The sequence below is a fragment of the Schistocerca nitens genome, chromosome 4, assembly GCF_023898315.1.
Source record: "Schistocerca nitens isolate TAMUIC-IGC-003100 chromosome 4, iqSchNite1.1, whole genome shotgun sequence".
Lineage (NCBI taxonomy): Eukaryota > Metazoa > Arthropoda > Insecta > Orthoptera > Acrididae > Schistocerca > Schistocerca nitens.
Window position 1 is genome coordinate 968099219 of NC_064617.1, and position 26723 is coordinate 968125941.

General features: G+C 41.2%; 1 protein-coding gene across 3 annotated transcripts in view; it reads right to left on the minus strand.

Annotated features, from left to right (window-relative positions):
• LOC126253648 (T-cell immunomodulatory protein) overlaps positions 1-26723 on the minus strand; it is a 443932-nt gene that overhangs the window by 98885 nt on the left and 318324 nt on the right. For all 3 annotated transcript variants that reach the window (XM_049955152.1, XM_049955153.1, XM_049955154.1), the window contains exon 4: positions 12676-12835. In XM_049955152.1, coding sequence (XP_049811109.1) covers positions 12676-12835 — 160 coding nt within the window. The remainder of the gene's footprint in view (positions 1-12675; positions 12836-26723) is intronic.

Here is a 26723-nt window from a genome sequence, read left to right on the forward strand (position 1 = left end):
CTGCTCGTTTAGTTTTGATTGCCGTTTCAAATATACCAGTCATTTTTGAAACACCCTGTATGAAGCAAGCAGGTTACTGTGCCACAGAGATGCACCTGTGCTTCTTGCAGCCAACTGAGTGAGTTTGAAAGGGATCACATTGTGGCCTTTGGAGTGGCAGGATGCTTCTTTCAGAAACTGCCACAGAAGTTGGATGTGCTGCATCAGTTGTGCAATGACACCGGTATCAGTGGTTACGTGAATATTCTCGTACCCACAGATGAGGCTCTGGACGTCCGTGCAGCACAGATGCCCACCAGGATTGTCATGCTGTTAGGGCAGCAGTGGCAGATCGGGCAGCTGCCACAGCACAGATAAGAGGGCTTGTGACTTCAAACATGTCAACACAAGCTGCTGTGAACCGGTTATCAGCAGTGGGACTATAAGCACACACACCTCTAGCCCATCTTCCACTTATGCCCCATCATCAAAGTGCATGTCTTGCCTGGTGACTCCGGAGGATCACTTGGGAGATGGAATGGTGCACTGCAGTCAGCAGTGATGAAAGCAGATTCTACCTGTACCCAAGTGATGGTCGTTTGTGCATACAACATAGACCTGGTGAGTGCTGTCTTGTAGAGTGTGTCTGTGCAAGACATAACAGCCCCACCACAAGCCTTATGGTCTGGTGTGTGATAAGCTAAAACTCTCATACACCTTTGTTGTTTCTGGAGGGGACGCTAACCGGTGCTCAGTATGTGCGGAATGTTGTTAGACCCGTTCTTTTGTCATTTTTGCAACAGGAATGTGATGTGTTGTTCCAACAGGATAATGCTTGCCCACACATGGGCTGTGAAACTCAATGTGCTCTGCAAGGCGTGCAGGAACTTCCCTGGCCAGCAAGATCTCCAGACTTGTCTTCAGTCAAGCACGTATGGGATATGAAGGGATGAGAAGTGAATTGTGCGACTCATTTACCGACAAGTGTTACACAACTATGTGAACACACTGAGCAGGTGGCTGCATCACATACTAATATGGGTGTTTGAAGCATAAGTTGACACCTGTTACCTCAGAATAGCTTGTGCTATTGATCTGTAAATGTAATCATTTCATCTACTTTATACGCACTGTTGCAAATCTTGAGTGAAATGGAACCCTCTAAAAGGGTGTACTATTTTCTTCTTCTTTTTTTTCTTTCTTTTTGGGCAGTGTATTAGGTATCCTGAAGCAAAAAATATGTAAGAAAAAAGGGACATAATTATGAAGCATAAAATTACTGAGATTTGAACAACACTGAAACAATACCACACACTGTCACTGATAAATAGGTTACTTATGCACTGATGAATAGGTTACACAAAACAGTTAATGACCATTTAATATTTCAGCTAACATTATGCTGGGATTTATGTTGAACAATGGTTACTAAATATTCTTGCCTTTGATTATGCTTAGTGTTAATGACTTAATGTGTTGTAGAGTGATTAGTGCTAGAAAATGTGTAGGATGATTAATGTTAGGAAATGTAATATGTTGATATGGTTTTATGAAAACTTGAGTATAATCCCAGAGGATGCTAATGATAAGTTTAATTACTGCTTAATCTAAGAGTGAAATTTTCCTCTATTTCTGAGTGAAATTTTCATATTTGTGCCTATTTGAAAAAGCTTTTGAAATGATACAACATTTTAAGTGAGTTATGCTTCTGTAATAAAAAAAATCATTTATGTTTATAATTGAGTGATGAGGAATTTTCTTGTTTTGAAAGAGAAACATATATTTTATTGCTTTTGATGAAAAATATTTTTGTATGAAACAATTCTGGTTGTGTTATGTATCTGCATTCTGTTTAGATTTTAATAAAGTTTTGCGGGTAAATAGACTCACTGTTTCTAAAATGTAATATGTTTATTTGAAATGGAATGTGCAACCTAATGTTTTTGGTTGGAAATATTACTTGAAGATTTTGCATTTGATGTGCTTCATTCTTTCCTGTTTTAGTTTCATAGAAAAATACATGGATAGGATTTTAGGGCTGTTCGGGTCAGTATAATGCCTTTTTGATAAATCTTGGGTATACCTGAAAACCGGTCAGTATAATGCCTTTTTGATAAATCTTGAGTATATCTGAAAACCATTTGACTACCTGCGAATGAAATTTGAATTTAACAATTCCTGGTATGGAAATATTTTGAAAAATTGAAGACACTAGATTATTTTGAGGTTCTTGTATTGTCTCATTAAATGGAAATGTTTCTACCTGATTTTGGACATATTTGGGGAACCACTGTACTTTATTTATGGGAATTTGTGTCTGTTTGAAAAAATTTAATGGAAGCTAGGTCATAGTTGCAGTCAGTACTGTCACTTGTTGAGTTACAGTCAGCATTTGAATATAATTATCATGGAAGACCTGAAACATTTTTGAAAATCTTGTTACAAGTAAATAATATATCCAGATACATAAAAAAATTTACTCACTGTGCGGTGGCAGTAGGACACACAATACAAAGAAGGTTTTACATACGCAAGCTTTTAGAGCCATTGACTCCTTCTTCTGGCAGAAGGGTTGAGGGGGAAGGAAGAAGGATGAAGGGAAAGGACTGAAGAGATTTAGAAAAGTGGTAGAGTTCAAAAAAGACACCCAGTACCCCTGGCCATGGAAGACTTACCATAAGGGGTTCAGGGTAACTTTTCTGAACTCTACCCCTTTTCCTAAACCTCTTCAGTCTTTTTCTTTTACCTCTCTTCCTTCCCCTTCAACCCTTCTGCCAGAAGGAGGAGCAACTGTTTCCAAAAGCTTGCACATGTAAAATCTTTCTTTGTATGTGTATTCTCCTGCCGCTGCTTGATTTTTTTTTTTTTTTTTAATCCAGCCAATTACATCATATTGTCAAAAATTGATTATTTTCGTTGTGATAAGAAAAGGCTTTTAAGATCAAAGTTCATGTATATTAATAATATTTTTGTTTATTGTCCCAAATACACTATGTAATGAATGTTACTAAGTGCTGAGAATTTTTTTCAGACCACACAGATAACAAGTTTCGAAATTGGCCATAAGTGACAGTGAAAGTAATGTTCATGAGCAAACTGTGTCAAACATTGTAATGCTTTGAGAAACTTTGAACATTCTTCACTAAAGATGCATTATGTTCATATTTGCATTGTGGAGGTGATAAGTTGAGAATTATGTTATTATCTCTTCACGAAATGTTGATATGAGAGAGAACATGATAATGAAGGTGTTTTTAATGTTGAGATTATAACAATCTAGTTTTTAATGCTGATGGTGGTGATTTTGTTGATGACTATTATGATGAAGATTATCTGCACTAGGGAACTTTACTCTGGATTGTGGTGTGTCATGTACAAAGAGCATATGCTTGTGAGAGGAAATATGTTGAAAGCTAATAATATACTTCCTGTGGATCTGATAGCCATGAGAAAAATGCTAATTACAACTGATATTTCTGGAAATAAAAAGCATGTGTTAGGGTAATAGGGATGACAAGAATAGTACAACAGTAATTTGTGGAAAATATTTGTAATGTTATGACGTATGCACACTACCATTTTGTACCACTAGAGTGCTGAAACAAGTCTGACTATATAAAGGCAGTTTCCACAAAAAGGTAATGAGGTACAATAAACAAGTGGATAAAGTATTAAAAAACTGTTTCTGAAATATAAAATGTATAGGGGATTGTAGCACCTAATGAAATACTAAAAATGTTGACTGTTTTCTTATCTTCATGAAAAGGCTGTAAATTTTGTGAAACATTACTCTTCTAAAACAATTTTTTTGGGGCAGTAGATATGCTGCAAGACCACTCATAAAATTTTTAATATAAATAGTAATGGATATTAGATTATTTTTGTTTACTATTTAATTTTTCTTTTTGTGTCTGATTATTTATCATTTTTGCTTGTCTTGTATTATGTCATTGTGAAATGCTGTGTAATTAGTTATGGCAAAATAATTTTCATTTATATATGTTTTACTATCATTGTACTGCTAATCTTTGCTAAGGCAACAATGAAACAATCAATTTTTGACAATATACTGTAACTGTATAAATAAAAAACCTACTCTTCAGGCTTTCCCGGCGATCTAATGACATCTTGGGTTGTCGTGTGTTCTGCCGGATACCAGCGTCGTACTTGCACGATATTTCGGTCACGTAGCTCGTAACCTTCATCAGGTGCGACCTGAGACTGCTCCTCGAGTGGACCTGGTCCAGTATTTATGCCTATGGCCTTCCCCCTCCACCAACGGCTGCAGGCGCTTCCTCTGTGGTCCGCGCCCATTCCCTGCGACCTGCTGGAGCGCGGCTGCTCCGTTTTCGGTCTGCTGCGGTTCTACGTGTTCCCTCTGCGGTCCGCGCCCACCAAACCCGCTCCTGGGGGTTTCATCTACGGTCTGGGGTACCAAGTGTTCCCCCTGCGGTCCGCGCCCGCTCACCACGACCTGTTGGAGCGTTGCCGCTCCGTTTTTCGTCCGCTGCGGCTCTAGATGTCCCCTCTGCGGTCCGCGCCCACCAGTCCCACTTCTGTCTCGAGGAGCAGTCTCAGGTCGCACCTGATGAAGGTTACGAGCTACGTGACCGAAATATCGTGCAAGTACGACGCTGATATCCGGCAGAACACCCGACAACCCAAGATGTCATTAGATCGCCGGGAAAGCCTGAAGAGTTACATCAAAAGTCTCTACGGGGAGGAGAAGTATCAGAATATCAAGAAGCTGGACAAGCTTCGGCAGAAGAAAGGGAAGATGCTGAGTTCTCTCAGTTTTTTGCTGAGGTGTCGAGATGGAGATGTGGTACCAGTATTTGCCAGAATTAGACATCACATCAACTCCAGAGCGGCGAACAAGATAAAACGCAGAGCCAGCATGGCACTGGTGAGAGAGAGGATTCGAGATTTGCGCCACAGGTTAGATGTTATGGCCAGGGAGCTGTTACACATTCATCTGTACATGGCAGCCTCCTTAACAAGAGAAGATTGGGATTGGGTAGACCGTGCCTCCTGGTCTTTAGCTGAGTGTGCTAGAAGGAATGCCTCATCTTGCCAATCTGCAAAGTTTGACCGCATGAGTAAGAAAGCACAGCAGATGGAAGAGACACGCACTGTGACGAATCTGAGTGGCATACAGTTTGATGATATAACCTTAAAGGTACTCAGCAAGGGTCTCAACTTTGCTACGACCCCTAGAAACGTACCCATTTCAGGTTTCGTCAGTGCAGTAGAGCAAGTTGCAGCCACACTTCCACCTAATGTGGCAGAGGAAGTCCGCCGAGAGACCTGCAGGGCCCTCACCAAGGCCAGGCCGCCGAAATCGAACATCACAACCGAGGAGAGGCTTGCACTCAAGAAACTCCGGGAAGACAACAGCATTGTGGTACTGCCAGCAGACAAAGGGAACTCCACTGTCATCTTGCAGCAGGTGGATTATGATGAGAAAGTACGCCAACTTCTGGAGGACCCTGCATACAGAATTCTGGAGTGTGACCCCACAGACAAGTTGGCCAAGAAGACTAGTGCTCTCTTGAAGGAAACAGGGATGCCCGATAAGATCATCAGACAACTACGGGAAAAAGCGCCAGTGCCACCTAGACTGTATGGTCTGCCTAAAATACACAAGGAGGGCGTGCCCCTACGTCCAATTGTCAGTAATATTGGGGCACCTACGTACACAACAGCCAAGTACTTGAAAGGTCTCCTGTCTCCATATGTGGGGAAATGTATTCACCACATCCGCAACTCAGAAGATTTCCTGCAACGCCTCAAGCAACTGCACATCACAGATTCGGACATCATGGTTAGTTTTGATGTGGTATCGCTGTTCACCAGGGTCCCACTGAAGGACTCACTAGAACTGATTGCAGAGAAATTTGACGGTGCTCTGTTGGACCTGTTCAGTCATACACTGACATCCACGTATTTCCTGTACAGAAACCAATATTACGAGCAAACTGAAGGTGTAGCCATGGGCAGCCCACTGTCCCCTGTGGTTGCCAACATGTTTATGGAGAGTTTTGAGGAGAGGGCATTGGAGACAGCCACATTTAAACCCACATGCTTCTTTAGGTATGTGGATGACACCTTCGTGATCTGGCCACATGGGATGGACAGGCTCAATGAGTTTCTCGAACATCTTAACTCATGCCACCCTAATATCGAATTCACCATGGAACTGGAGAAGAATGGCCAGCTGCCATTTCTGGATGTACTAGTCCAGAGGAAAGCAGATGTATCAATTGGCCACAGTGTGTACCAAAAACCAACACACACTGATTTATATCTGCAGGCCAGCAGCTGTCACCACCCTGCACAGAAGAATGGGGTTCTGAAGACTTTGGTCCACAGAGCACAGGCCCTGTCAGACCAAGAGAATCTACCTACAGAGATAGAACATCTCAAAACAGTTTTCTCCAAGAATGGATACACGGACAGACAAATTGAGAGGGCACTCCAACCAGCCACTACACCACAGGTTCCTGAAGAAGACCAAGATGAAGCAAAGAAGGTGGCATATCTGCCCTATGCTGGCTCTATTTCTGCCAGAATCAGTAGGATCCTCCGTAAACACAATATCAAGTGTGTTTTCTGTCCATCCAACAAGATCGGGGGACTGCTGGGGAGTGTCAAAGACGACGTGGGATTACGAAAACCAGGGATTTACAATATACCTTGTCAATGTGGCATGTCCTACATTGGCCAGACGACCAGAACTGTGGAGATCAGGTGCAAAGAACATCAGAGGCACACTAGATTAAGACAGGTGACTAAGTCAGCCATTGCTGAACACTGTCTAGAACTAGATCATGCCATGAAGTATGAGGATACCAAGATTCTAGCACAAACACCCAGATTTTGGGACAGTATTATATGAGAATCGATAGAAATTAAAATGGCTGACGATCTTATGAACCGTGACACAGGGTACCAACTAAGCAGAGCATGGGATCCGGCTCTGGAATTGTTAAAGGAGCAACGGGGCCAGCTGCAACACTACACAAACAGAAGAACCAGAGACATGGAGATGGAAAACGAGCCCCTGACGGACTGCCAGGCGCACCAGACCAAAGATGGAACGCCCAGAAGTGGGACTGGTGGGCGCGGACCGCAGAGGGGACATCTAGAGCCGCAGCGGACGAAAAACGGAGCGGCAACGCTCCAACAGGTCGTGGTGAGCGGGCGCGGACCGCAGGGGGAACACTTGGTACCCCAGACCGTAGATGAAACCCCCAGGAGCAGGTTTGGTGGGCGCGGACCGCAGAGGGAACACGTAGAACTGCAGCAGACCGAAAACGGAGCAGCCGCGCTCCAGCAGGTCGCAGGGAATGGGCGCGGACCACAGAGGAAGCGCCTGCAGCCGTTGGTGGAGGGGGAAGGCCATAGGCATAAATACTGGACCAGGTCCACTCGAGGAGCAGTCTCAGGTCGCACCTGATGAAGGTTACGAGCTACGTGACCGAAATATCGTGCAAGTACGACGCTGATATCCGGCAGAACACCTGACAACCCAAGATGTCAAAAAACCTACTCATCATCAAGTGGTGGCAGAACACACACTTAAAAGAAGGTTATAATTAGGCAAGCTTTTGGAGCCAGTGACTACTTCTTCAGGCAGAAGTGTTGTGGGGGAAGAAAGAGTGGTGAAGAAAAATGACTGGAGAGTTCTAGGAAAAGTGTAGATTTTGGTAAAGTCACCCAGGATCGCAGGTTAGAGGAGACTTACCACGCAGGATGAGAAGGAAAGACTGATTGTTGAGGACTGCATTGGACAAGATTGAGAGCTTCAAGTTGAAAGACAGGATAATATGCAAAACAGGGATTATTGCTAAAACATCATGTATGAGTTAATAAGAGTGAAAAGTGAAAAGCTAAGTGCATTGTGTGTAATGTAAAACACAGTGAAGAAAATAATAGAGGGAAACATTCCACGTGGGAAAAATATATCTAAAAACAAAGATGATGTGACTTACCAAACAAAAGCGCTGGGAGGTCGATAGATACACAAACAAACACAAACATACACACAAAATTCAAGCTTTCGCAACAAACGGTTGCTTCATCAGGAAAGAGGGAAGGAGAGGGAAAGACGAAAGGATGTGGGTTTTAAGGGAGAGGGTAAGGAGTCATTCCAATCCCGGGAGCGGAAAGACTTACCTTAGGGGAAAAAAAGGACAGGTACACACTCGCACACACACGCATATCCATCCGCATATACACAGACACAAGCAGACGTTTGTAAAGGCCTTTACAAACGTCTGCTTGTGTCTGTGTATATGCGGATGGATATGCGTGTGTGTACGAGTGTGTACCTGTCCTTTTTTCCCCCTAAGGTAAGTCTTTCCGCTCCCGGGATTGGAATGACTCCTTACCCTCTCCCTTAAAACCCACATCCTTTCGTCTTTCCCTCTCCTTCCCTCTTTCCTGATGAAGCAACCGTTTGTTGCGAAAGCTTGAATTTTGTGTGTATGTTTGTGTTTGTTTGTGTGTCTATCGACCTGCCAGCACTTTTGTTTGGTAAGTCACATCATCTTTGTTTTTAGATACATAGTGAAGAAAGGAATAGTTACTGTGAAGAAATGCTTGGATGGAAGAAATTAACATAAATTAAGGCCAGATGGGTGGTGAGAACCAAGGACATGTTGTAGCACTATTTCCCACCTGAGCAGTTCTGAGAAATTGGTGTCTGGGGGAAGAACCCAGATGGTGCATGTGGTGAAACAGGCACCCAAGGTCACGATTGTCATGTTGTAGAGCATACTCTGCAACAGAATATTGTGTATTGACATTATACACCCACTGCCTATGCCCATTCATCTTAACTGATAATTTGGTGGTAGTCATGCCGATGTAAAAGGCCAACATAGTTTACATAACAACTGGTATATAACATGTGTCATTTCACAGGTAACTCTCTCTTTGATAGTACATGTTTTGCCAGTTACAGGGCTGGTATAGGTGGTGGTTGGAGGGTGCATAGGGCAAGTCTCGCAGTGGGAATGGTCGCAGGGGTAGGAGCCACAGGGTAGGCAGATGGTTGCAGGAGGAACATAGTGTCTGATAAGAATACCCTCCCAGTCTCTGGGAGGGTAATGAAAAGCTATTCTAGGAGTGGTGGGCAAAATCTCAGACAGAATGTATCTCATTTCATGGCGTGTTTTTAGGAAGTCATGGCCTTGTCGAAGTAGCAGATTAATACATTCCAGACTAGGGTAATACTGAGTGACCAGCGGTGTTCTCTGAAGTTGTTTTTTGGAGGGATCAGTAGTACCAGGATTGCATATGAAGGCCCTGGAAATCTACTTTTCAAATCGGCTGGTGGGGTAATTATGTCCAGTGAAGGCTGGGTTGAGAATGGTGGTGTATTGCTGTAAAGAGTCTGCATCTGAACAAATATGTTTGCCTGAAATGCCAAGGCTGTATGGGAGGGAACATTTAACATGGAAAGGATGGCAACTGTCAGAATGTAAGAGCTGTTGTTTGTTAGCAGGCTTAATGTGGACAGAAGAGTGTAGCCGGCCTTCGGTGAGTACGAGTTCAACATCAAGGAAAGTGGCACAGGATTCAGAATAGGATCATGTGAAATTTAACTGGCAGAAGGTATTCAGAGATTCCAGGAATTTTGACAGGTCAGTCTCACTGTGAGTCCATATGGTAAAGATGTCATTGATGTATCTAAACCAGACCAAGTTCTGAAGACTTACGAATTCCAGGAAAGCCGTCTCCAAGTAACTCATGAAAAGGTTGGTGTAGGAAGGAGCCATCCCTGTTCCCATGGCCGAACCCCTGACCTGTTTGTATGTCTGCCCCTCAAAGGTTGCCGGCCGTGGTGGTCGAGTAGTTCTAGGTGCTACAGTCTGGAACCACACGACCGCTACGGTCGCAGGTTCGAATCTTGCCTCGGGCATGGATGTGTGTGATGTCCTGAGTTTAGTCAGGTTTAAGTAGTTCTGAGTTCTAGGGGACTGATGACCTCAGAAGTTAAGTCCCATAGTGCTCAGAGCCATTTGAACTATTTTCAAAGGTTAAGTAGTTGTTGGTAAGTGTAAAGTTGATTAAGATGAGTGGGAAGGATGTCACAGGTCTCAAATAAGGTGGGCACTGATTGAGGAAATGTTCAGCAGCAGACAGACCATGTACATGGGGGATCTCATCCGCTGCAGTTCCCAACAATCAGCCTTTCCTTCTCATCCCATGCAGTAGGTCTCCCCTGACTTGCAGTTCTGGTGACTTTCCCGAAATCTACCCCTTTTCCTAGACCTCTCCAGTCATTTTCCTTCCCTTCACCCCTCTTCCTTCCCCTTCAACCCTTCTGCCTGAAGAAGAGCCACTGGCTCTGAAAGCTTGCCTAATTACAACCTTCTTTTAGGTGTGTTTTCTGCCACTGCTTGGTGACTACATTTTTTATATGTCCAGTTACAGGGCTATGCCAAAAGTTTTTAGCATAATGAGGGAAAAAAAAAATTATTTGCAAAAAAACCTTTACAACTTTTCAAAATACTCTCCATTAGCATGTATACATTTTTCCATTCTCTGAAACCACTTGGAAAATGTGTTAGCTCAAGCTTCTTTTGGGATGTCACTTAGTGCACTCTCGTACACTGCAATGGCCTCTTCATCTGATGAAAACCACTCCCCTCAAATTTTTTCCTTAGTCTTAAGGAGCAGAAAGAAGTAACAGGGGGCCAGGCCAGGTCAGGTGAATAGGGGGGATGGGGTAACACTCGCACGTTTTCCTTCTCCAGAAAGTCCATCATTCTGGCAGCCCTGTGCGCAGATGCATTGTCGTGATGCAGCAGAAGGTGCCCACTCTTGGACTTTGGATGCTGTGACTTCCATGTGGCGATGACTTTTGGAAGACAATCGTTCACGTACCATTCAGCATTGACTGTACGATGTGTGTCCAAGGTCACAGAGGTGAGATGCACGATCTTTGTGAAAAAAGTTGCCACCATCTTTTTTCCAGAGCTCCGACTTCGTCGAACTTTTGTGGGTGGTTCCTCCCCTGGAAAGCACCACATGGAAGACTCTCTCTTCGTTTCAGGGTCATAATGGTAGAACCACATTTCATCACCTGTGACGATATTGTAGGTGTCTTGGGACTTCCCTCCATTGAATTTTTCGAGCATGAAACGACACCAGTCCACTCTCGCCTCCTTTTGGCTTTCTGTCAGGGAATGTGGCACCCAACAGGCACACCTCTTAGTGAGACCTAAGTGACTATGAACGATGGTCTGTGCTGCTGTTGATCCAATATTTAGGGGCCCTTCAATGCCGAAAAATGTAAGATGTGGATCTTCTTTGATGCAGAGAGAAAATTTCATTTTGTAAAGTTTGCCTCATTGTGCATATAATTTTGTCAATTTTACTATCTTTTTGCACACATTACAATAATATGTATGTAATACTCAATTTCATTATGAGAGAGAATACAAATTTTGTTAGTGTTTTTCAGTTATTCACTATTTGTAAAATAAATATTTACATGTCTTAGTCTGCTAGCTGTGAAGTTCACAAATGTAAATTTAATTAAGTTACAATATAAAACTTGCAAAGTATTTGACTTTAAAATTAGGGCAATACTATACAAATATATTAATCACTTTACTGTGAATGAGCAGATGTACCAGCAGTACTGAAAAAAAAAAGGATGGTAAACTCCAAGTCTTCAGTTCAGTGTTGAAAGGTTTCCTTGTTGCTCACTCCTTCTTTTCTGGACAGGAGTTCCTTGCTTGGTTGAGAACTATTTTGTAATGTGTAATTTATTTATATACTCTCTGACAAATTTATTCCATGTTTTATTACTTATTTGGTTTCCTTTGTTTATAAACTTTCTAATTACCATCCCTTAAACTATGTATGGTCTCATACCATGGTCAAGTGTTTTGGCTCACATTTCCCAAACAAGCTGATAAATAAATAATAAGAAAGACTGCCAAGAATTTTCAGAGGGATTGACCAAGCTGACCCATACATTGTACACATGTAACCAAACAAATACTCTGTAAAACTAGTGCCAATGACATCTGTTTGCTTTCTACTTTTGTGGCTAGTATTGTAGTCAACTGTCCCTCATTTCTGAGGTGTCCATTTTTCTGCAGTTTCTTATGGAATTTGGTTATGTGAATGCATTGGTGGTTTTGGAGAACAACCCTCGCATAAACCTATTTGCATGTGGGGGACACAGATGGATTTGTTGTACTTTCCACTTTGATCACGCTAACACTTCCTATCTTTTACCACGTTATTCAAATAGATCAACTCCAAAAGAGTTAGTCAAATGCTAGGGAGCTTTTTATCTTCTGATAGACATTCCATCTATCTGCATTTTTCAAGGTCTCTAGACGAGGTCCTTATATTGGTTTCAAGTGACGCCACAAAGACTTCTGCCATTATTGAGCTCCATTGTAAAGGATTTGGTGAAAGAGTCTGTGCCAGTTCATATGAGCTACTGACTAATTATAATGGCTTCCACAGTGTTCAGCCACTCTCTCAATCCTCTAGCTACAATTACACAAATGAAATAACTACAACAGTGATGAGGTTTTGTGATAATGACTATTTAAATTATTCACATAGTTTCTTGTCAGTGACAAGGACAAAATATTTTAAAAACATACTGCTTTAACATTAATGAGTATTTACATCAGACAAAAATCTGCAGAAATTACTGACCTTTGATGTCTGAGCATACCAGCTGGGCTCCACGAAGCTTGAATGACATGTGGTGGTAATGGCTTAGTGTATACGAGGTCCGGAGTCAAGTTGGCATCCATAATCATTTCATACACACAGGGTTGTGGCACTTTCCAGACAAGCTTGTTTGTGTCCACTCCTGATATTAAAAAAAATCTTAGAATAACATGATACATAGTTGCAAAAGCTCATGAAGACATTACAAATTTATTAAAATGAAGAACATACGTGCAATATGTTTCATCATAATCGGTAGTGGGAGGTGGGAGCTAGAGTACTGATTCAAGTGTGAACATTGATTCTGTAATTATCTATTTAAAAGTGTATAACACTCACAAAACATGTGTTCAGGCAGTGCATATCTTGTGAAGTAATGAAAGGTAATAAATAGATCTGAAACTTCTTGGAAGATTAAAACTGTGTGCCAGACTGAGACTCAAACTCAGGCCTTTGCCTATCACGGGCAGGTGCTCTACTGACTGAGCTACCTGTGCACAGCTCCTCACAGCTTTACTTCCACCGGTATCTCGTCTCTACCTTCCAAATGGTAAAGCACTTGCCCGAGAAAGGGAGAGGTACTGAGCTTGAGTCTCGGGCTGGCACACATTTTTAAACTGCCAGGAAGTTTCGTATCAGTGCACACTCCACTGTAGAGTGAAAATTTCATTCTGGGTACTAATTACCACTGTTGTAGACAAATGTTTCAATATGATCATTATATACACTCCATTGTCTAAGTCATGCAACAATGTTCACATTGCCAGTGGTTTCCGAAAGAACACTGTTGATGATGAGTACATACATCAAGCAAGTGTAGTTTACTCAAAGATTTTCGTGTTCGCCACCGAACAACTGATGCTCACTACTAAAATAAAGTATATTGTTGTGATTTGTGTGCTGGGGTCACATTGTGATCAGGAGGCTGAGCATAAAGTGAGGGTGAGTGGTCCAGTGCATGCAAGATGGTGTCAGTGATAAAGTGGTATCTGTAATAACATTTATTTCTCGTGTGGAGTGTACAGAGGTATGAGAGTCTTCAGAGCTGTAGCCAGTGGTTGGACGCAAATGCACTTGCAGCAAAGGACAACTGTCACCTCATCAGTGAGTCGTGACATCCCCACAGCAGGTGAGAGCCACGGCTGCACACTGTGCTGGCGTCAGTAGTGGGGAGAGGAAGGTGCTGCCGGCCCAGACGTTCTGCAGTGGCCTATTACAGCTCCCACATCAGTGCTCTCAAATACAGCCTGATGAGCACTCTGGTGGAGACTGCCAACTGTGGTCCAGTATGCCGGTTGTCACAAAGATCAGGCCCCAGTAAATCATCATAAATTGACCGAGAATGCAGCAGATTCTCACGAGTTGGCTAGAAGGCTACATGGATGCACCTTGCCTGGTCAGTTCAAAGACAGCATCTCACACAGTGCCTTGTCAAGTAGCAAAGCAGAGCTTGCGTTTTTTGTCTTCCCCATTCTGTGGTCTTTTGCACTGTGGTCTTTTGCACTGGCAGTATGCCCTGTTGACCTACTAATTGGCACAGGGCTAACCTACTTTGTTCTGAGCAAGCCTGGTAGAACTTAAACAATATTTCAATCCTGCACAATACAATTATTCCACCACACAACACTCCTCCCCTGTTTAAAAAAAATCATCCTGAATTTTGCCTCTGCTCATTCTCTACACTAATCTCATAAATCTAATTACATAATTGTACATGGTGCAAAACTTTGTTATTCATAGGAACTGACTTACATAGATTGTTTCCCAATTCTATATCATAATCCTCATTTTTGTCTTCACAAGTTAATCCTCATTTTTGTCTTTACAAGTTATACTAATCTTACAGTCTATTAGGTAGTCTTTTAACTATCTGTTTCAGTATATCATCTGGTACTTTGTCTTTGACACAAAAGCTTTCCTTATATTTTCTCTAAACACGCATCCCTAAAAGTATGTTTAAACAACTACTTGTGATACTACTGTGTACAACATAGTGGTCAATAGCTCCAGATACCACACTTATTTTACAGTCAGTTACAGACTGACTATGCCTTGCAATGCCATTCTTCTTTATATCTTTCCTTTTCAAAACCAACTTCCTTGTGCTCTTCAGCACTTTACTGTTTGAGCTGTCTCCTAATGATGCTGTACACAGTTTAGATGGTTCTGCTTTCACGATAATAGACCCTCGCAACGTTGCCTTGCTTGAACCTTTCTCCTTCGGACACAACATAGTCTCCCTGATTTTGACTGTGCTTTCAAGAAACAATTATATGTCTTTTGCTCTTACCCACACTTTCTATAGGCTTGCAAGTATCGTCAAATTTAGACTGATCTCAGGCACACGTTCCTGAAAGGCTGCAGTCTTGTTGGCTTGATCTTTAGTCTCTCTCTCTCTCTATTCGTTTAGTCAGTTCCGACTCTTTGTGACCCCATGAACCATATCACGCAACTTTTTCCTGTCTTGCACTTTCTCCCATAGACCTTCCAGGTTGGAACACATTGCTTCTGTGATGCCATCGATCCATCTCATCCTCTGACGTCCTCTTCTTCTAGTTCCTTCAATCTTCCCCAGCATTAATGTTTTTCCCAGCGAGGCATGCCTTCGCATTGTGTGTCCAAAGTAGGTCAGCTTTTGTTTTAACATTAGACCTTCCAGGGAGAAATCTGGTTTTATTTGCTCCAATATTGATCTGTTGGTTCTCTTTGCAGTCCATGGAACTCTAAGAAGTTTCCTCCAACACCACAATTTGAAAGAGTCAATTCTTCGCCGTTCAGCCTTTCTAATGGTCCAGGTCTCACATCCATACATCACAACTGGAAAGACCTTAGCCCTCACAATACGGATCTTTGTTGCTAGTGTTATGTCTCTGGACCTTATAACCTTGTCAAGGTTTGACATCGCCTGTCTACTGAGCAACAGGCATATCCGGATTTCATGGCTGCAGTCGCCATCAGCAGAGATCTGGGAACCGAGATAACTGAATGTGGTCACTACCTCCATGGTTTCTCCTCCTATATCCCATGAATTGGTAGGTGTAGTTGCCATAATTTTCGTTTTCTTCACATTCAGCCTAAGACCGGCCTTTTCACTTTCGTCTTTCATCTTCAGCAAGAGTGTTCTCAGTTCTTCTTCACTTTCTGCCAACAGGATCATATCATCTGCGAACCTGAGGTTGTTTGCATTTATTCCAGCTATTTTAATTCCTGTTTCTCCTTCATCTAGCCTAGCAAGTGTTTTTCTCTTTCTTTTTTTCCTACCTCCACCCTTTGGAGAAGTTGGTACCACCCTAAGGGGCAATGAATCAGCATCCTTCAGAAATAAATGTGTCTGTACTTGTTACCCACAAAATTTGAAAGACAACTAACATCATCACCTTATAATCACAGTTTGCAGTTCCAGTCTGCATGATGCAAAAATAAGTGGCACTTGTACTTTCCTGTGCATCTGGCCCAGGCTCCAAGGCCTCAAAACAACAACCATTACCACCCAATGGCATAAATACTACTGCACTTAGGTCAGTATCACACATGTCACTACTGGCAGACTTACTTCCACACAGCTCACACTTACTTCATTTGGCACTTCAGATACTCCAGACTCCGCATTTTCACAAGATATTGGAGCTGATACCTTTACATTGGCCTCTGTCATTTCCACAATGCTAGTACTTTGTATTGCACATAAACTTCCATAATTTTCGATTCCTCACAACTGTTCGCATTGTCTCGTCTCGTGCGAGCACTTTTCAACTGTAATTCCTCCTGTTAAGGACTTTCTACTTTCTCTCTATCGATTCTTTCCATCCTCTCTATAATAGTCCTGTCCCTTACATTCTGAGGCCCATATTCAACCAACCAGTCCCCACAACTCCTCTGTGACTCCTCTGCAAACTCCAGAGACTTATGATAAGCTATTTCCTTCTCCCTTGCTTCTTTGAGCCTTTTTTCCTCCTCTACAGCTACACAGTTTACACATAAAGCCTTTATTTTGTTAAGGATTTAAGCATAACCGTAGTGCTCGTGAGCTGCTCTGCATTGCTCTCCTGTAAACAAATTATCACAACCGATAAAATTCTCAATGTTTCCACCAGGGCAGCACCCTGTGGAATTAAAAACAACATGGTTGATCCATAAACAATCATACAATACCCATCAAAATAAAAAACCTAAAATGACCATGTAAACACTTAAATACATTAACACCATACACTTATTACAACTTAAAGTTCTGACAGGATGGCTACTCACAAATATCAATACCTCATATAATGAGCAATGAGCCTAGCTCACAAAAAAAATAAATACGATACCCACAGTTGCAGAACATGTGTCTTGCATTTTGCATTATTTACTACTGCCTTTTACAACAACAACAACAAATAAAAATAGAAAAAGTGAACCTTCAACACATAAAAAACAATAATTACACACTAATCTTTCCAGTGTATTATTGTCCAATGAGACTCAGACCAATCATGTGTCACATGCCCAGATTGCCTACAACTACTACAAATGAGCAACACAGCCTCAGTACATGCCAACTCATGTCCATATAGGTTACAAAAGTTACACAAAACTGGCATTAAATATTTTTCCTTAACATGGCCCCTAAACAGTGACAAATACACAGGCCCTTCTGGTTTAAAAAATGTCACCCTCAGAGTGTTACTGATGTCTCTCCAACTTGAGATGGCTCAAAACAGGTACACATATACACTGAAAAGACTTTCAGTGAAGATAAAGTTCACTCACTACAACACATTGTGCTGGTACTGCTAGATGGCACTGTAGATACAGCCTCACTGCCACCAAAGTCTTGAGGTGACATTCAGTTCTGACAGTAATGTGACAGCCCATGCACTGGGTTCGCATTGTGATCAGGAGGTCATGCTTAAAGTGAGGATGATTGGTCCAGTGGATGCCTGGAGACATCAGTGATACAGTGTTATCTATAATAACATTTATTTATTGTGCAGTGTGTACAAACGTGTGAGTGTCTTCCAAGTTTCAGTCAGCAGCTGGGCGCAAGCACATGTGCCTCGAAGGAGTGCTCACACCTTGTCAGTGAGCTGTGACATTGATGTCGCAGGTCAGTGCCACGAGCACATGCTGCGCTGACATCAGTGGTGGGGTTAGCAAGGTGCTGCCCACCCAGACATTCAACAGTCACCTAGTATGGCTCCCACCTCTCCACTCTCAAAGGCAGCTGGTCTTCCACTCAGATGGAGACTGCCGATTGTGGTCCAGCGTGTGAGTTGTCATGAAAACTAGGCCCCGGTAAACCATAATGAGTAGATAAAGATTGCAGCAGATGATCATGAGTCAGCCAGAAGTCTGTGTGGATGCACCTCACCTAGTTGGTGCGAAGATGGCAGCTTTTAGATCATCCATGATGACCCAGTAGATGGCTGGCCACTTATCAGTCTTCTCAACTGTTATGTCCCAGTAGGCAACAATGACAGACCACAACTGTGGTACACATCAGGTTGGCTGGGTCTCAGTGTTGAAGTCAGCAACCAAGTAGCAGGTTGGCCATCATCAATCAACTTCTTGTGGCTTCACTGAAACTCAATAGACTGCCATTCTCTCTCATTCTTGCAATACTGACAGAATGGCAGCACAACTGAACATGTTCTGGAGCTCCAAAAGTCTCTCTATTTAAAGGACTAAGTCCGCGCCTAAGACATCATGGCTCTGAGTGTATCAGCTCATTTGCTGGTCCTGTCAGTACTCCTTGCCTAATTGTGGTCATTCAGTAATAATTCTCGGTCACCAAGCTTGGGTCTTTTCTGTTTACATTTGATTTTGTAGTGGCATTTGGGCAGAGAAGTTACATAGTGTTGTCTCAAGGTGTCTTGTTAAGCAGCACAGCAGCACTTGCGTTTCTGTCTGCCCCATCCTATAGTCAGCTGCACTGGTGGTACTCCTTGTTGACATACCAATTGGCACATCAGTCCAAACATGCCTGATAGAACTTTAACAAAATTTTAAGCCTGCACATAAAAATTATTCTGCTGCCAACAATATTGTATTTTAGTACTGGTGCAAGTGAGGTTATATAAAGGGTGGTAGGTAGTATGTTGCCTTTTCCAACCAGTCCCTTGAATTGTAATGGAGGAGGCTCCTTGTAGTCATGAATGTTGCTAGCTGCTAAAAAGAAATTTGCTCCTACAGCATCAACATTATCTCTTCGTAAAAGCACAAAATCTCACATTGGCTACTGCATTGAACAGAACACTCTGTTTTTTGAGCTGTTTCTCTAAGTTGTATTCACATGTTTAAATGAAATGCAAAATTATAGACTACACAAACATCTTGTTACAGTATTATCATGCTATTTGGTCACCATACGGAATGCAAAATAAACACCTACTAGTATAAGGTTGATGCTCAAATTTAGTAGCCACAGAGAGCATGTTGGAGAGCCCATCTGCGTCTATAAAAGTTGGCACAGAGTGGTAAACTGCATGAGTTATGAAAAAATACTTGTGCCTGCCACGTTAGAATACAATACAACCTACCTCTGCTGCCAAAACCATTATTGCGCAAAAATGGTGAATTTGACTTATAGGTGTAGACTAGTTTCACTTTTCATGTTCTTTGTTATAGCAAAATCTTGAATGAAAGTCTATTACTATAAAAGTGCAAAATGAGTATACTCTGTACCATTACAACAGCGCATGTGCCACGTTTGTGATTTTGTCACTCTGCTGAGAGCCTTCAGTGTGTTGTGCAAACATGGATGTGATATACACATTGATTAAATATTCTTATAAGCTTTCTTGAAATCATGTATTTCCTCAATATACATCATTTTACACATACCGATGTGACTGATAACACTTCACCTATTGAGTTAGGAACTAAGTTCATTATACACAGCATTATTTGCAAAGAAAAATGTATTTGGGCAGTAAAACTGGGTATAAGGTTGCCCACCTTTTGCTACTCATCCATGGTGAGCAGTAACTCTGAACAGTATGAGTGAAAGAACAAGAGGAATACTGTATGTAGGATCGCCCAAGTGATGTATGGAAAATGGAAATGAAGTCCCATGCTTCTTGACAAAGTGTAGAGGGAAAGACGCAGGAGACCTGCTTCGCCATACTAGGCAAGATCCTAACGGAGGTAGTTTGGGTAGTTTGCCGTTGCCTTCCTCCAACCATAATGGAGATGAATGATGATGATGATGATGATGATGATGATGATGATGATGAAGACGACACAACACCCAATCACCTCAGGGCAGGTGAAAAACCCTGACCCGCTGGGAATCAAATCCAGAACCCAACGCTTGGGAAGCGAGAATGCTACCGCAAGACCATGAGCGGCAGACAAGAGTGATGTATAAAGAAAACAAACTGATGTTTTGATGAAGGAGCATCAAATACAAAAAATGTAGTACCACTACAAGAATATTCTGGTAACTTTTAATCAATTTCACTTTCTATTAGATATAAGAAAACATTTTGATAGATACAGAGTACAGGAGTGTATTCAGCAAAAGTATCTTGTTTCATGATTTAAACGAGAAACATCTTCAATTAGCCTTCCGTCACGTCACACTATTGCAGACAGAAGTCTTCAAGATGCACTATGACTCAAGCCTGAAGATTACATTAATGAGTAATGTCTATAGAGCAAAATTTGAAGACAACAACTGAAAGTCAGTCTCTCTTCCAAAATAACAGCATACATTCCACGAGCACAATTTACGATGCTCTGAACTGAAGAAAGATCAGTGTTGCAGATGCATCAATTTAATTTGCTGACCAAGAACGAGAAGCTGTTGAAGCAAGATCATGACAAATATTTGCAGAGAAGAGATCTGGCTTGAAAGAAATTCAAATGAAGGCAAAAGCTAGCACAAATTAACCAAAATGTTATGGCTGTATATTTTGATCTACAAACCATAATGAACACTCCTCAGAGACCTTGTAACCAAATATTCCAACAGAGAAATCTGGATGTGTATAATCTGACCATACAAAAAGATGTCAAGACAGCAGTTGTTATTTGTGGAATGAGACAGATAGTAAACAATGATCAACTGATATCACCACATGAGTCCAGGACTACACCATGGCGCTATCAGAAATTACACAGCTGAGGATGACGTCAGAAGGATTTTGGAGTCAGCAGACGAAATCTACATTTTGTTTATGAGTATCACTCTCTACAAAAGCCCTCCAAAATTATTCAATTGATAATATGTTTTTTTGAAATACGTCACATGGAAATGGAGTGTCACTGTGTTCACTTTAACATAGAAAAGAAAGTATGTACCAGTACCAGTGTACCAACAAGAAGCATAGGCACAAATCATTCAACATTGCATGAGGAATTCTCATCCTTTTGTCATCTGAATAATGCTGTACAATGATCTTCTGTTGTTGTTGTCATTGTGGTCGCCAGTCCTGAGACTGGTTTGATGCAGCTCTCCATGCTACTCTATCCTGTGCAAGCTTCTTCATCTCCCAGTACCTACTGCAGCCTATATACTTCTGAATCTGCTTAGTGTATTCATCTCTTGGTCTCCCTCTACGATTTTTACCCTCCACGCTGCCCTCCAATACTAAATTCGTGATCCCTCAATGTCTCAGAACATGTCCTACCAACCGATCCCTTCTTCTAGTCAAGTTGTGCCACAAGCCCCTCTTCTCCCCAATTCTATTCAATACCTCCTCATTAGTTGTGTGATCTACCCATCTAATCTTCAGCATCTTCTAAGCTTTAGAAATGACCAGAAAGACATCCACAAAATTTCAATGCACAATGCTTGCCTACTACACTATGAAAGAAACAAACCTCTTTCAGTGTTCCATAAGACAGAATTTGAAGGGGCTTCTAGTGAAGTTATCTTAAAAAGAAAGGGACAAACTTTGGCAAATATATCTGTTCCCAAGGCAAACATGATAAAATGAGATAGCCTCTCATGATGTGTGAGAAACAGTTAAGTAAGTGGGGATATAATTAATACTACCGCAGTTTGTTGAGTGATGAAACTGTACATGAATCACTTTCTGACCCATATACTGAAGAGGACTCTGCTGCAGATTAAAAGTTTCTGTGGACTGGATAATTTGTTTACAGTTTTACTGGTAATCCAATCTTTTGCTTGTAGTTTCTGTTATTTATTTTGAAGAAATAAAATTGGAACTGGTATCTGATATGTCTGATGCACTTTCACTATGTAAGCAAAAATACAGTTTGTCTTGGTAATTCAGGAAAAACAAACATTCAATTATCATCCCCTCCCCCCCCCCCCCCCCTCCTTAAGGGGAGAGACTATGATTATGAATTGCATGTCAGACATTTGTAAAAGTAGTAACAAAAAATCAGATACAAATCAATAGTTACCATAACTGATTTTTAAGACTCTCTGAAACACTCAATTGCCTGCATCTCAAGACCAGAATAATACATATTCATTGTTTTGGCATATAGGAGAGAATGTGCTCTGCAATGGGATAGTCAAAGTCAAAGCACTGAGTACTTATGCCCATTCATTTCTGTGAATGAACTGTGACGATTTCAAAGGGAACAATGTGCACTGTTTAAACCTAAAGTAATAAATCAAAAAGATGTGCTGTCATTGTGCATGTAGCACAAGTTTTGCATTTGGTGTAGTTGTGCGAATTGAGAAGGCAGCTCAAAGTATAAAATTACTGAAAAAAAATGTTGCACAGATTACAATAACTATAAAAAAATCCTGAATGTTGTGTGGGCTGAGAACATATCCTTCCTTGAGATGTGAGGAGTAATGCCACTGGGTATAACCTAAATACTTGTTCAATGTCTATCATATTCTCCCATTATTTCATTAAGTCATTGACAGTCTGTACATCTCTCAATAACATAACAACTTAAAAGAAAAGAAAGGACTGTTCATTAGCACAAAGCAGTTAAACACATCACCCATATTTTTTTTATGATGGTAGTACAGTAGAGACCTGTTAATCGAAACTAATTAATCGGACTTTGTTCGGATCACCGATTTATTCATGTTACCCAGAATTACGGTGATGCATTTCTAGAATGAAGTATAGCAAGCAGACAAGTTGGTGCACCATGGTAACAAATGGGAACAAGTGTGGGAAGAATGGCTCAGTAGCCCTTTTTCCAAGTGCCTGTTTTTAGCTATCTCCTATTTTGTCAATTGGGACTGACGCATAGTCATTTAACTCCACTCTGTGTTTGTGTTCTCTAGTTTTGATTTGGGTGCGTATGGCCCCAGCTGTTTTTGTGCCCTAAAGCAAAACAAAACTCTCACTCCCTGCCCTTGTTGTTGTGCATTGTTGAGACCTTTGTAGTGTCTGAGGTCAGTGCACTGCCAGTTGGCTCACAAAGCACTTGGTTATGTTAGTTATTGATTGCTGGCATGCATAACAGTTGCACTGTATTCGTTCAGGTGTAGTGGTGCATGTATTTTTGTCATGAGTAAACGGAAACATACGTTAACTCTCAAAGAAAAACTGAATGCTTTGAAGCAGATAGACAATGGTGAGAATGTATATAAACTGGAAACGGAACTGGGTGTCGGTAAAGCTACCATTTGTGACTGGAAGAAGAACCGAGTGAAGCTTGAACAGTCCTGTGCAATGTCTTCAGGAAAAACACTCGAAATTTGGCAGACTTTGAAACAGTCCCAGTACGATAAAGTGAATGAAGCTCTTTTCCTTTGGTTTATGCAGTAAAGAGAAAGGAGAACTCCTATGAGTGGAGCACTGGTCGAGGAGAAGGCTGTTTTCCTGAACAAGTTAATGAATGGTGATTAGTCTTTTAGTAATGTGTACGGGTTGGTTGGACAGATTCAAAAAAAGTCATGGAATCCATCAGCTAACTATTAATGGAGAGAAGATTTCTTATGACCATGATGCAGCGAAGGAATACTTGGGTGAGTTTGAAAAAATGATAAGAGAGGGAAAGTATTCTCCCCAACAAATTTATAACTCTGACGAGACTGGCCTTAATTTTAGGGCATTGCCAATAAAATGCCTGGCATCAAAAGCAGAAGTCCATGCTCCTGGTTTTAAAAAGTGCAAAGATCATTTGAGTTTATTAGCGTGCAGCAATGCTGCTGGTAATCACAAGCTGCCTGTAATGCTGGTAGGCAAATCTGCTAGGCCCAGAGCTTTTAAAAACTGCAACATGAAGTCCCTGTCTGTATATTATCGCAACCAGAAAAAAGCATGGATGGATGGTAAGCTGTTCAAAGAATGGTTTCACGGCCAGTTTGTTCCCTCTATTCGACAGTTTTCTAAGGAAAATCATTTGTCTCCCCATGCGATCCTTTTGATTGATAACGCGCCATCTCACTCCAACACTGAGGAATTATGTGATGGAGAAATTGTGGTGAAGTTTTTGATGCTGAATGTTACACTACTTCTACAGGGGCCAGGGTGTACTGCAAACATTAAAACTGATTTACAGAAAACAATTTTTAAGAATGCTGATCCAAGATGATAACATTCCTTTAGTGGACAAAATAAAAAAGACCAGTGTGAAGGATGTTGTTTATTGGGCTGCTGAGGCAGGGCAGAATATTTCCGAAAATACTCTGCGAAAATTGTGGAGATGTCTGTGGACATCTCTTGAAGTTCAGGACAACCTAGTTGAAAATGAAGAGGAAAATCTACTATAAATGATACAGACAATCCCTGGATGCAAAGAAGCTAGTGAAGGAGACATAGATTAGTGGATGGCAGCAGATGGGGAATGTGTGGAGAATCTTACAGGTGCTGATTTAGTTGCTGCTGTGACTTAAGGCCAGGAAGATGTGGACAGCTGTGAGGGGGGAAGTGACAATGAGCCTGAGAGCAACAAAGTAGAGCTGGTGTCACATAGTGACACAGCAGAAGCCCTTGACCTCACACTACATTATTTGGAGCAACAGCCCACTGCTACACCAGCTGATTTGATATTTATGAGATGATGGCACAACTATACGTCATATAACACACTGTCTTCATTACGCCAAAAACAATGACTGAGTTTTCATCATCTAAAAAGTAGAGATAAAATGTTCACTGTATTTTAGTACATTTCACAGTTTTTCTTTCATTGTTATGCATTGTTTAAACCAAATGTTTTCTTGCCAATTTTTCTAATACATGTTTACTGTACTGTGTAAATTAAAATAGTGTGTATGTACAGCAGTTTACTGCACACTTTTCTGTATTTAGACTAACATTTTTCATGTGTGGATTAACCAAACATTCAGATTACTGGGGTTCAGATTAGTGGGACTTTGCTGTATATCATAAAAGCAAGAAACACATTCTTCAATACTTTGTAACTAAATTTTATGGGTTTCACAAGTACAGAGAACTATTTAGTTGCACGAACTTATGGAATGCTTATTGCCAATCTGCTCTTCATCCTTTAAGACATAATTTTTAAATGCTGAAGAAAAAAATATTTATCATTGTCATTAAATAGTTCTACATGTTTTCTTACACCCACTAAGAAATGGGGGTAGGAAGAAGAGGAAGAAAGTACACAGAATGCTGCACGTACAAGACTGATGTATTTATTTATTTCGGTCGCAGGTTCGAATCCTGCCTCGGGCATGGATGTTTGTGATGTCCTTAGGTTAGTTAGGTTTAACTAGTTCTAAGTTCTAGGGGACTAATGACCTCAGCAGTTAAGTCCCATAGTGCTCAGAGCCATTTGAACCATTTATTTATTTATTCCATGTGATCTGATGGTACACAGTGTGTTGCAGATGTCGGAAAATATCATGTAACAGTGTTAACATATATTGGTAAAATACAGGGAGCGAAAGGCTATTTACAATTTGTACAGAAAGCAGATGGCAATTATAAGAGTCGAGGGACATGAAAGGGAAACAGTGGTTGGGAAGGGAGTGAGACAGGATTGTAGCCTCTCCCTGATGTTATTCAATCTGTATAATGAGCAAGCAGTAAAGGAAACAAAAGAAAAATTTGGAGTAGGTATTATAATCCAGAGAGAAGAAATAAAAACTTTGAGGTTCGCCAATGACATTGTAATTCTGTCAGAGACAGCAAAGGAGTTGGAAGAGCAGTTGAATGCAATGGACAGTGTCTTGAAAGGAGGATATAAGATGAACATCAACAAAAGTAAAACAAGGATAATGGAATGTAGTCGAATTAAGTCGGGTGATGCTGAGGGAATTAGATTAGGAAATGAGACACTTAAAGTAGTAAAGGAGTTTTGCTATTTGGGGAGCAAAATAACTGATGATGGCCGAAGTAGAGAGGATATAAAATGTAGACTGGCAATGGCAAGGAAAGCGTTTCTGAAGAAGAGAAATTTGTTAACATCGAGTATAGATTTAAGTGTCAGGAAGTCGTTTCTGAAAGTATTTGTATGGAGTGTAGCCATGTATGGAAGTGAAACGTGGACGATAAATAGTTTAGACAAGAAGAGAATAGAAGCTTTCGAAATGTGGTGCTACAGAAGAATACTGAAGATTAGAGGGGTAGATCATATAACTAATGAGGAGGTATTGAACAGAATTGGAGAGAAGAGAAATTTGTGGTACAACTTGACTAAAAGAAGGGATCGGCTGGTAGGGCATATTCTGAGCCATCAAGGGATCACCAAGTTAGTATTGGAGGGTAAAAATCGTAGAGGGAGAGCAAGAGATGAATACACTAAACAGATTCAGAAGGATGTAGGTTGCAGTAGGTACTGAGAGATGAAGGAGCTTGCACAGGATAGATTAGCATGGAGAGCTGCATCAAACCAGTTTCAGGACTGAAGACCACAACAACAACAACAACAACAACAACATATATTAACATAGGCCTATAGTATCCTAATGTATTATATTGCTCAATGTTTTCAATTTAACACAAACAGCAAGATTACTGATCTAAGTATTCATTTACAGAGTAAAAACAGTGACACAACAAATATGACTTCACAGCTTTCCTAAATTTTATGTTGTCTTTGATGGACTTAATGCTAGTGGGAAGATTGTTGAACAGTTGGAGGCCCATGTGGAAAGCTCCCTTTTTACACAGTTGAGTGTTTGTACG